Raw genomic sequence first — 12,623 nt, 5'->3', positions numbered from 1 at the left:
CAATAACTTGTCATGTGCCCTTGAGCATCAATTACAGCTTGACAACGACGTCTCATGCTGTCCACAAGTTGAGTTATTGTCTTAGGGCTGGGCGATAAATCAATTTTATCGATTAACTCGAATGTGTAGTTAACGTCGATTTGTTTAAATCAAAATCGGTTTTCTTCTTAACATCCGCCGACACTCCCCTCTGGGCTCCTGTAGTTCCGAACGGGATCAGCCCTCCCCCCCGCGCGTTTGCCAAAGAGATACACAAACAACATGGCAGTGACAGGGACTAACATTAGTTCTCTTCTTAACTTGTCGTTTCATTACTTACTTAAACGTAATCTCCGCCGAAATGACCAGCAGCTCCCGGTGCTCTGTACACGGCTCCCAGTCACCTATTCTCGGATAACTGAACCACTAACTACAGCTGACCTGACGGAGCACCATGAGGAGCACCAGAGGCGGTGTTGAGGAACTCTGTTGCGGCTCAGCGCGTCTACTAAATGCCGCTGATACGACCGAGCGGAGGGCTATAGCGACTTAAACAACTAGCAATCACCGCTCTGTAGCACGGAGCTCCTCTTCGACGTTTGTTTTGACCGCTAGTTACTAGGAAGGAGCTTGCTACAGGTATGCCACGTTCATGAGACCATGGGATGTTAATGTACGTTACTTAGCAACAGGTGACAATAGGGGAAAGGTTGATTTGAACTTTTAGCGAGGACGAGTGATTTAATTGTGTGTGTGAAAACATCTTTTGTTGTTGTTGAATATATAGCATAATTATATAATTTTGTCACTTTCAGGGGGGGCGCCCCTATTGTGGTGCTGCACAGATGTCCCAGCCTATGAATCACTATTCGAGCGCAGTGTCGAGTAAGGCTTTGGCTCCGAACTTCGTTATTGGAATATAATTCGAATATTTAAAAAAATATTGATATTCAAACGAATATTAGGCAGCCCTTAATATTCGAACCTGTTATGGGCATTGTTTTTTGTATATGTGTTTGCTTGTAAACGTGGTTTTCAATTCAGATTCCGAGGCTTTTTCACGCATTTCAAAATGTAACTCTCGCTTGGCCGTAGCGTGGTAGCGCTGCATTTCCCCCGACTCATTTCCTGGTTCTCCTTCTCATAAACAACATGAAATCAAGGAGAGGGTTAACTTCTCCTGCTACAGATGTCTCACCGTGCTCAGAAAGAACAGGGGAGACACTTTGTTCCTCTCACTATGACTCCAGAGTCGCTTCTCGCTCTGAAGCTACCGGTAATCACCGTCACTCTCTCACTCTAACACACACTCCCCACACAAGCGCCGGCTCGACGCACACACCAGCGCAAAAGTATAAACATCAGACCACGTACGTAGGCTACGGTGAAAGCTACGAACTTCCTGTCGAAAGCATACTGTTTGTGTTTAAGCCAGGGTCTGAGTTTTAATTAAAAAAACTGTTGTGGCACTGTGTTTTTCTTCTGAAAACATAATTGCCTGCCTATTGACGGATACACTGCCCTCTGGTGGACGGAACTTATACGAAGTTTGATACCAATATAAGTCTTACTGAAGGCATTTAATGGTCAAAATATTATTAATAAATATTCAAATATATTTGAATATTAATAAACAAACAAACTTTGAATATGATTTTTGGGCAAAAGTCAAAGCCCTAGTGTCAAGTGTGAAGTTGTTTGGATGAGCAGTTCTTAAGAAAGCTGTAAGCAGCAATACCGGAGGCCAAGCAACCGGCCCGTTCCCAACAGGCACGTTGTGAACGGACACTGCACTAGTATTTGACAAAGTGAATTGAATAAACAAAGTCAGTAGGTTTCATCCTCTCGGGACCTTGAATGTCTGCACAACATCCATCCAATATTTAAAATATTTCAGGACCAACCAACTGACTGAGATTGCGATCCCTTGAAGATTTTTACTTCACTACATGTGCGTCACGAGTCTGTAGCTTTAAAACCACCACAATCCAACAGATCACACATAAACTCCAAGTGTTACAGAAACACACACACTTTTGACAGCAGGCAATCTTACAGTAATGTGAAACAGCTTACCCAGACTTTCCTGAAAGCTTTCATTCACCCTGCATTTGCATTTTACATTTCAGCCATTTACCTGATGCTCAATTCCGAAATGACACGCATTGAGAAGAACACCAGAGGAAACTTCAGTTCATAGACCACCTGCATTACAAGCAACCATTAACAAGGAGCTCAGAGGTCACAACATGCTGTTGATCAATAGAACCGACACGCCTGTGATTCAACAGAGGAAACTACAAGGAAAACAGAGAGCTGAGTGGAGAGCTATCAGATTTTACATGCAGCATTTATACATTTCTGTCGTCTCTACATAAACACTAGTCACTTTGACACAGACTGCTGAATTTCAGTGTATGGTGGAAGAGCTGAATATGAAAACACACACACACACACACACACACAATGTAGTTCAGAGTGACTAAAAAATAAAGCAATCAATTCTGATTCTGGTACAAGTAAAGCCCCTTTCACACATGCACCGCAAACCTGAAGTTTTCTAGACATTACCCGGCCGACCTGTATGTGAGAACTCCAAAGTCCGAATCAGTTGGATCGGACATCAAGCAAACAGTCTTAACCCAGCCAGGTCCCTAAAGTCTGTAATCTCCAATAGAGCCCAAAGTCAGTCCTTCCAGAAAAATGCGGAGTTTTTTGTGATTGTTGCGGGCAAAAATCCTTGATTATGCGGCACGTTTTCTTAAAAAATGCAATGGAATATGCGGGATATTTATGCAATGAAATTGTGGGAACTTGCAAAATCTGCGGTTTGATGAAAAAGAGAAAACAATGTGATTCCCCCAACACCCTGCTTTTCGATGATGTTCATGTCGCGTAATTACGTCACTTCATAACGTTCCCATGGCAACAGGGGAAAATGGCTGCTCTTGTGTGAAGTAAACGCAACATTTTTCAACTTTCTACTAAGATGTATTATGTGACTTTTTTGCAACGAGGGGATTATGAAATCATGCAAGCCCCGCATATTTTGCGCGGAAATCGGCAATTTATGCAGCAAAAGTGCAGCGTATTTGAAAAAATGCGGCCCCCGCATAAATATGCGGACTTTGGCTGATTATGCATTGAATTATGCGATCGCATAATCACGTTTTTCTGGAGGGACTGCAAAGTGTGATAATTACCAGAAAGCATTTGGGCACGTTGATGACGTTTCTATCTGCTCATGCAGAACTGGAAAAAAATAAAAACACATCCCAGGGTGAAGAAAAATGATGATTTACAGGAAGACGCCAACGAAAATGTATAACTGGAAAGACGAAAAGATTCGGGAACTTCTGGAAGTACGGACTGACGCCAAAGGAACGGCAAGAGACTCGGTTGTTTATGACCAAATTTCGAACCGGCTCCCTGACGCGGTAATCCACATCATGTCCTGCCTTCTGCACGCTCTACCCAGGTCCAACCCCTTGCCTAACCAAACATAGTATTTCCAGTTAAGTAAAAACTTGACACGGACAATCTCCTGTTGTGTTTTACTTGTGTAAAAGGGAAAATCCGGACAATGTCGGGACCTGATTCGTCAGACATTGTCGAAAGTTCATATGGGTAAACCTTAAAAGTTTCATTATTCAAGCAGAACACGCTGCTAACCTTCAGGAGTGAGACCTCATATCCTTTTTTACAGAAACTCACCTCCTGAATCATACAATAACGGGATGGGCTAACAATGTCTGTAGTTGAAAGGACTGACTTTATAGATTTATGTCCTATATAAAGGCATATAGTGTCCGTAATTTAAAGTAAGTGGCATTTATATTACTATATTTGTATATCTTCTCGTCTCTCAATATTTCCTACAGAAAAGTGTTTCTACAAGATGTGTTCAAGGATTTGTGTGTGTGTGCTTGTCGTTCAATAAAACAAGGTAAGAGAGGCAGGATCGATACAATTTATCCCACCAGCCACAGTTAACACGCTGCAGGTCTTTTGCATAACAGACATCCTGCAGTGCACAATGGGCGCAGACACCAAGCCGGATCGAAAATGAACACAATTATCTTCAAAAAGGAGCCACAGCAATCTGATCAGGTTTTATGATAATAGTCCCTATAGTGGATGCATGTGTATATTATAGAAATAGCAATTAAAGTATTATTCTGCGAAATAAAAAAGTGGAGTATTACATCACTAAAGACAGATATTGTGGATTAAATATGAATATCATGTATAAATGCTCACTGATACCAAAGATAAAACTAAAAAAGAAAATACAAATTTAAAGTTACAACATAGCAGATTTTCTTTTAATTTACATGGGGAGCTGACAGAAGAAATACTACATCACCCGACTAAGGTTCGTTTTTGTTACATTAGGTGTTTGAATTTAACTCGCCTACATTTCAGAAGGGAATGGACTTTTTACTCTTCTGAATTGGTGGAAGATTGAGAACTCAGCATCAAGAAAAAGTCTTTTATAATAGGAATTCCTGCCATTTAAATTGCTTATTTGTGCCAATTAGTTGCACCTGAGCCAAATACAACAACTAAACATACATGAACTCGCCCATTAGTTACTTTACGCAAATGCATTTTACTGCCAATTTGTTTGATTTCACTCAATTTCAAATACAGGAGTTTTTTGTTGTTGTGGTGTTGCTACATTAACTCAAGACTTGAATACTTTTTCCAGCATTGACTATGACACACTATCCATGAGGTTTAAGACTACACGTAGCCTATCCCAGCCAAATTACAACTCTTCATAGGGATGCAAACACGCCATAAAACAACCACTAATGTCACTATAAACTCATCATTGATGCACTTCAGGATGTTGTGGGTTTACTGTAGGAGATGCAGCTTGCCGTGTGACTGATGTTAACTCTACAGACACAGTGGAAGTCCCCACAGGGATATAATGGCATCTTTTCTTTCGCGCACACACACACAGTAGGAGAGGTGGTAGTAGCTCTACTTCACCTGGTTGGACGCAGTCTCTCCGCCTCCCGCTACTCCTCCTCCTCCGAGCTCCGGCAGCCTCCGGCGGCTCAGCACCAGCAGGTAAACCAGCGCCCCCAGCCACACCAGCACCGCCACGGCCACCGCCAGCCTCCGAAAGAGACGCTTCATTTTCCGGTCAGGAGGAGCCGGCGGCGCCCGCTGCCCGGCTGCTGTCACAATCCCATTATAATAGAAGCGAGAAAACAAATGTAAAAAAACAAAAAAACAGACTAAACCGGACAACCTCCACTAACTAACACACTGGTCGGCCCGTTCCCGCCGACGGTAAAACACTGACTACAGAGCGAGCTTTCCTTCACTCTCTCTCTCTCTCACTCTCTCTCCCTCAACTCACAGAGGCTCGAGCGCTTCTCTGACACGCCTGACGGCCGTATGCGCGTGCGAGTGTGTGTCTGTGTGACACAGTGTGTTTCGCTGAGGGAGTCTTGGACCCTCCTGACGGTTTGAATGGGAGAGCATGGAGCTCCACCTGCCGACACCCACAACTATATACCCCACTAAAAGTATAGGCTACAACAGAATAGAAGACTGGAAAATCACCGACAGAGGAAACACAAGACAATTCAATTCCAATAACTATTTGTCCCCGATCGAGGGATCGGGCCAATCGGCCAAAAGCTAATCAACAGAAAGTTAAAACTGACTAAGGATTGATATTTTGTTTTTATATAGGCTATACAAAAAAATGTTAACATGCCAATAATCGTGTTCTAATCTTTGGGCATACCTCCACAAGAAAGTGAATGGACACTTCCTCATTTGCTTTCTATTGTAAACTTTATCCAGATTCATTTTGGACTGTTGGTCAGACCAAGCAAGTGAACGGAATCTTACTTTCTTGACCAAAATGATTAATCAAGAAAATAATGGGCAGATTAATGAGAAATGGAAATATTTATTAATCGCAGCCTATATCACAAAAGGCAAAAATAGGAGTAAAAGTGAAATATCTTATCTCTGTAGACTAAAAAAAAAATCGGAACAGGTTTCTACATGTACATGCCTGTCTCTCTAAGATCACTGTTTTTATTTGATTTTAACCAAAATCTAACTTAACGTAGGCCATACATTTAGATCAAAGACATGTGACATTAAATACAGAGGGATGGGGGGAAAGAAAAAGAGTAGAAAAAAAGAAAAATGCACAAAAAATAAATAATTTATCTAGTGTGGTTCAATATAGCACACATGTATTATTATTATTATTATTATTATTATTATTATTATTATTATTATTATTATTATTAGGTTAACCTTGATCCAGTGTTTTTATTAATGTGATTTTATTAACATTGGGATATTGGATCAAAACTACCCATGTTTTTGGTGGTTTTCTGCCCATGGATAATGGGTGAAATCAACTGAGTATTGCCATTGATTATCTGTGTGTAGACTGAGGAGAAAAGCAAAAAATAAATATGCCTAGGAGAAAGAGAGGAGAGAAAAAAAAATAGAGAGAGGAACTGAGAAGAAAACAGTGGTGGGATAGGAAGAGGAGGGGAGGAAAGATCTTGTTCTGTTGCAGTCGCGTGAACAAACAAGTTGACAAGAAGAAAACACATTTTATCTCAATAAATGATCAGACATATACCACTGGTTCCATCTCAACGTTATTAATTAAATATGTGGATCCAAAATAAAAAAATGATCTTATTCGAAAGGTGAACCAGAGTTGAAATATCTTTACCGTCTTATGGCGCCATCTAGTGTTTAACCAGAGTAACTGTCCTTTCTCTGTCTCTAGACAGAGGTACTTTATTGATCCCAAATGTGGAAATTCTGGTGTCACTGACATCACTTTCACACATTCGCATGTACATGTGCATTGTTGTTTTGAGTGCAAACTGAAAAACGCCAAAGGCAGTATCTGTAATTACAAAAATGCACACAAGCAAGGAAAAAACCCTTTGATACAAACACTGGAGGGGTTGACACAGAATTATATTAACACCTCCAGCATTGACACACGGTGTGTCGCTTGAGATTGTTGACAGCTTTACACGCTTAAATTGTTCAAACCATAGTTAATGTTCACGTCAGCCTCCAAATTGTATGGTAGAGATCAGGAATTTCTGACAGTGACGTTACCTTGGTAAAAGATGAACTACAGAAGTGTCAGACCAGTGGCAAAAAGACTGCAAATATCTAATATTATCTCCTGTTTGATCAATTCAGCTGATCTAAAAAGGAGCTATACAATGTTTGCATCTGGTTTAACGTGTTAACACATAGAGTAGGTCACTGATTTAAATGATGGCTAGCAGTGAGGTTAACCATCTTGGAATACTGCACACAGAGACACACAGAAACACACAGACACACACATACACACAGACACAAGCAGGTGCCGTGTGATCTTTTGAACCTGCAGGCAGCTCCTTCAACCTAATGGCTTGGCTTCTACTCTGATATGAACGGTCACATGTGAGACCTAATAAAGACAAGTGCGTGTGCCTTTTCAAATCATGTCCAATCAAATTTAACACAAAGTGGACTCCAATGGAGGTGTAGAAACAGCTCAAAGATGGCGAAGAAAAATGGGGAGGTACCTAAGCTAAATGCATGTCATTACAAAAAAGTCGGAATACTTCTGTCAAAGTAATATTTCAGTTTTTTCTTTTTTAATAAACCTGCAAAACATTCTAAAATCCTCTATTGGTCTTGTCATTATGAGGTACTGAGTGTAGATTGATGGGGGGGGGGGTAATTTTGGCAGAATGCTGCAACATCAAATGTACTTTCTGAATGAACTGCAGTTTCCTGTACCTTTTTAGGTGACTTCCTCTTGTGTTTGAGTTCATCAGCATTGAAGATCATTGGAGAAGCAGCCAGCAGAGCACTGTGCAATTAGATGGAGATGTGGGGCTGAATCGCTGCACCAACAGAGAATAGAAGGAACAGGAAAAAAAAGAAAATAGTGCATGCATAACAAATCTAATTTAAAAACATAGGTAGGTAAGTCCAAAAAACATGACTGACAACTACAAATTTACAACACAACGGTAACAATCATGCTCGGCCCCGTTTTGGCTCGGTTTCCAAAGCCCAATGGTTAGCAGTGGTGTAAGAAGTCCTCAGATCCTTTAGGCTACTTTTGAAGTAAAAGTAGCAATAGCACAAATACTCAACTAAAAGCAAGCATTTAAAACCTTAAAAAAGATTAAGTATTACCAGCTAAATGTGTAAACGTTCAGTAGGCTAGCCTATAAGAGCTTATAACATTGTGACATAACGGTGGTTTAGCTTATTTACAAAAAAAAATCATCTTATTTTACTAAAACACGTCTTTTTACATATTGCTTTAGGTTTCTTTTAAAGTCTTTGTTAATAGCATTATGAATTGCGCTTTATGGTTGAAATTCGCAACACAAATAAACTTACCTTGCCTCAAGATACCTTAAATCAAATGAACTGCTAACACTGAGATATAGCCTAGCTAGCTTAATTCACGAATTTTTAGATAAACCGGTCCAGTATTTGTAACGTTTAAATTTTCTTCAAATGTGTTTTGTAGCCTACTCTCTGCCACTATATTATTAACTCTGTGAAGAAGGTTCACTTTCATGTAGGCCCTACAACGTTTTTTAAGAGGGGAAATGAGCTATTTCGCAGTTTTGTTTTCTGTAGCCTACGTTATTTTACAGTAGCTGTTAATCTAGCCTCCATCACACTAATTTAGCCCTAAAAAGTGCAGGTGTGAGGCCCCGCCCCCTTCAGTAAACTGCAACCAATGACATTCATCCAGAATTTATTCAGTAGCTGGCAACTTCATGATAGCGGGTTTATTTTATTCTTAGATTTTTACAAAGCGTTTGATTCTGTTGAACATCCTTTTATTTTGAAAACTTTACATCACTTTGGATTTGGGGAAAAGTGTATGAATGGATGCTTTATAATGGAATCAATAGCTCGGTAGCTCTAGGGCATATGGCACCTGTCCTCGATTTGAGATTAAGAAGGGCATTCGTCAGGGTTGCAGCAGCTCTCCACTTAGCAGACATGTTATCCATTTTGATTCAGAATAGTCGTATTGAAGTGACAGACAAATTACCATAAGTCAGTTGGCTGATGATGACACAACTTTGTTTCTAAAAAATGAAAATCAAATTCCTAGCCTTACAAATTATCGACCACTTCTCAAGAGCTTCAGATTTACAATTGAATTTAGACAAATGTGAAATTGTAGCACATGATTATCCTTTGCAACCTCTATATAACATAAAGGTCAAGTCAGAAGTTAAATACTTGGGGATTGTTATTTCCAAGGATAAGACAACGTCAGACAAAATGAATATATGGAACAATATAGAAAAGTGTAAATTAATCTTAAATAGGTGGCTGCAGAGTTTTATTATCCAAAATGGACAGCTTATGCAGACTTATCTACCCGGCTTTCTCCTTACCCATTTCTACAAATATATGATCAAACAAGATCAATTTTAATTTCATATGGAGAAACAAATGTCAGTACATAAGGAAAATCGACATGGTTAAAAATTATGAAGATGGAGGTGCGAATGTGATTGATTTTGACATAATGAATGGTGTCTTGAAATTGAAATGGTTAAAATCTTGTATTGGTAACAGGCAGTCCTTTTGGTTTACTGTCCCCAATTTAATATTTTCAAAAATGGGTGGAATAGACTTTCTTCTGCGATGTGATTTTGAATGCAATTCGTTACCAGTCAAACTTTCTGCTTTCCATCAGCAGGTTGTTTGTTCTATTGGAAGTTCATCTACAAACATAATTTCACACCTCATAATACTCCAGTTTGGAATAATAGATACATATTGATAAGCAGAAAATCTGTGTACATGGAGGAATGGAAATCCAAGGGAATCTGGGCAATTGCTCATTTTATGGACAGTAATGGACTCGTGTTACAGCACGAGGAGTTTTGTGAGAAATATCAATATTCAATGCAATATCAAGCGTTATGATAGATGGTTGAAAGCTATACCAATGTCTCTGAAATCAATGGTGAGAGAAGACGTTAGGTGCTCCAAGGTTTCTCCTGGTCTGAGGCAGCTCTGTATCCAAGGAATTGATTTCTGTGATTAAAAATGGACCAACAAAGTTATTAGAAATATTCTATTGAAGGAATATTATCCCAATCCAGTAAAAAGACAATATACTGTATGTTGAAAGAATTTGGGGATGGAGAGGTTAAATAAATAAGGAAAAGTTATATCTCATTTCCTCTTCTCCCGAAAGTAAAAGAGGTCAACTTTAAAATCCTAAATGAAATCTAGCCAACAAATGATTTTTTAAGACTGAGATTCAATGTTGATACTAATAACTGTGTTATTTTGTGAAAAAGAAATTGAGAATTTAGAACATGTTTTTTTTTTCTGTGTGAGTCGGTGCAAACCTTCTGGAGAGATCTGCAGAGCTGGTTCCAGACCAGGGGAATGGAGATACCACCTCTGACAGTGAAGAATATAAAGTTTGGTGTTTTTGTTGAAGATAAGAAGGTAGATTTTGTTCTCAACAAATTGGTGCTGCTAGGAAAACATTTTATACATAAATGTAGATACTTTAAGAGCAAACCCTCCCTGATCCATCGGAAGAATGAGTTCAATCTTTTGTGCAAGTCATTGAAACGAGTTAAAGATAAAAAAAAGCCCTTGAATTGATCTATTTATTTGAAATTATTAATTTAATTTGAGATAGCCCCTTCTCTTTATTTATTTTTTTATTTATTTTCTTTTATATCATTCCTTATGTTGTTGTGTAAGGTATAAGCTCCTAGGTTTTGTTTTATATGCTCGACCCAAGGCAATAGCTCTGTTTTTTTTAGATGGATTTGTGATTGTGCCTTGTTTGTTTGTATATCTATGTTCTGAAAAAAAGAAAAAAAAAAGCTGACAAGTCTTATGTTGTTCATGCAACATTCCCTTGTTTTTCCGACTGGTCTATGGTCGGGATGCGTGTTCTTCTTCTGTTATATTGGCGTTTGATATAACAACTTGTTGCCTGACTGCCACAAACTGTTGGGCCATTTGAACGATCGTCGGCCATGTTTCTGTACGTCAGTTGTCAACGATGCGTCACCAACTGGGAAACTCTGTTAGCAAAATCTAGCCCCAGTTTCCTCTGATTCCCCACATGACGTGACGTGAATGCTGACGTTTTCACTGGGAAAAATGTTTTTCCCGATGCCCATGAACGCACCGTTACTAGCTGGAAGCGTTGACTGGATCTGGCTGTCGTCATCCGTTGCTTGGACTTATTCTAATCCAGCAGTGCAAAGTAAACTCAAGTAGCCTACAATACTTAAATACAATTTTAAGGTATTGTAAATGACTTGAGGATTTACATGATATGCTACTTTATAATTCTACCCAACTAAATAGCCTATTTCAGATGAAAATATTGGATTTCTTACACCACTATCCAACAGCCATATTTTCTAGTTATTTTTTTAAATTAAAGACCCCCTCCAATGAAAAGCAAGTTTTTAACCTTGTTAAAATGTGGTGTTTTTTTATATATATATATATATATATATATATATATATATATATATATAGTACAGGCCAAAAGTTTGGACACACCTTCTCATTCAATGTGTTCTTTATTTTCATGACTATTTACATTGTAGATTCTCACTGAAGGCATCAAAACTATGAATGAACACATATGGAATTATGTACTTAACAAAAAAGTGGAAAACATGTCTTATATTTTAGATTCTTCAAAGTAGCCACCCTGCCTTGTCAGGGTTAGTTAGTGGAATTGTTTCCCTTGTTAATAAAAAAAGCAAAGGGTGGCTACTTTGAAGAATCTAAAATATAAGACATGTTTTCAGTTATTTCACACTTTTTTGTTAAGTACATAATTCCATATGTGTTCATTCATAGTTTGATGCCTTCAGTGAAATTACAATTAAATAGTCATGAAAATAAATAAACACATTGAATGAGAAGGTGTCAAACTTTGCCTGTACTTTATATATATATATATATATATATATATATATATATATATATATATATATATATACATATATATATATACATAATTTTATACATAATTTGTTTTGTTTTATAAAATTGGTATCAAAAAAAATTATCGTTTAGTAACCGGTATCAAATATATATATATATATATATATATATATATATATATATATATATAATATATATATATATGCTACAAGACATATCATGAGGGAAATCAGTCAACGCCATGGCTGAGCTTTCTTTTTTGCCTTCAAACTGCAGTGTATTCTGGATTCAGGCAGCCAGGGTTTCATGCATCACACAGCCTACCCAAGGAACCAATTTTAATGTTAAACAACGCAATTAATCATAGCAGTTTTTACATTATTTAAAACATGTCTGGAGGAATTTAATATTTTAGGCATTATACACAAACTATGATGAGTTTATCAAAGGATTCATTAAGGATTAAACCAACAACATAAAAATAAGTTAAAATGAGAGCCACTTCGACCAGCTACATCATTTAAATGATGCCTACGGGACATATGATATGCGATATAACACTGACAAGGGGCATCCAACTTCCTCACGAGTACTTTTACTTTTGATACTACTTTTACTCAAGGATCGGAATACGTCTTCACAACTACTCT

The 12,623-nt window shown here is 38.2% G+C and overlaps 1 protein-coding gene across 3 annotated transcripts in view; it reads right to left on the bottom strand.

Annotated features, from left to right (window-relative positions):
• Window positions 1-8,686, bottom strand: part of galnt14 (UDP-N-acetyl-alpha-D-galactosamine:polypeptide N-acetylgalactosaminyltransferase 14 (GalNAc-T14)) — a 197,882-nt gene extending 189,196 nt beyond the window's left edge. The window contains exons 1-2 of one of the 3 annotated variants that reach the window (XM_039782122.1): window positions 8,404-8,686; window positions 7,789-7,895 (exon numbers count right to left, since the gene is read on the bottom strand). In XM_039782122.1, the coding sequence (XP_039638056.1) occupies window positions 7,789-7,839 (51 nt within the window). In that variant the 5' untranslated portion in view covers window positions 7,840-7,895; window positions 8,404-8,686. Of the gene's footprint in view, window positions 1-4,980; window positions 5,172-7,788; window positions 7,896-8,403 lie in introns of those variants that run through there. The other 2 variants (XM_039782123.1, XM_039782121.1) reach the window with 2 other exon arrangements.
• Between the last annotated feature and the right edge of the window lie 3,937 nt (window positions 8,687-12,623).

Source organism: Perca fluviatilis, chromosome 18, assembly GCF_010015445.1.
Source record: "Perca fluviatilis chromosome 18, GENO_Pfluv_1.0, whole genome shotgun sequence".
In the NCBI taxonomy this organism is placed as follows: Eukaryota; Metazoa; Chordata; class Actinopteri; order Perciformes; family Percidae; genus Perca; species Perca fluviatilis.
The sequence above is the reverse complement of the archived record's forward strand: the minus strand, read 5'-3'. Positions and strand labels throughout refer to the sequence as shown.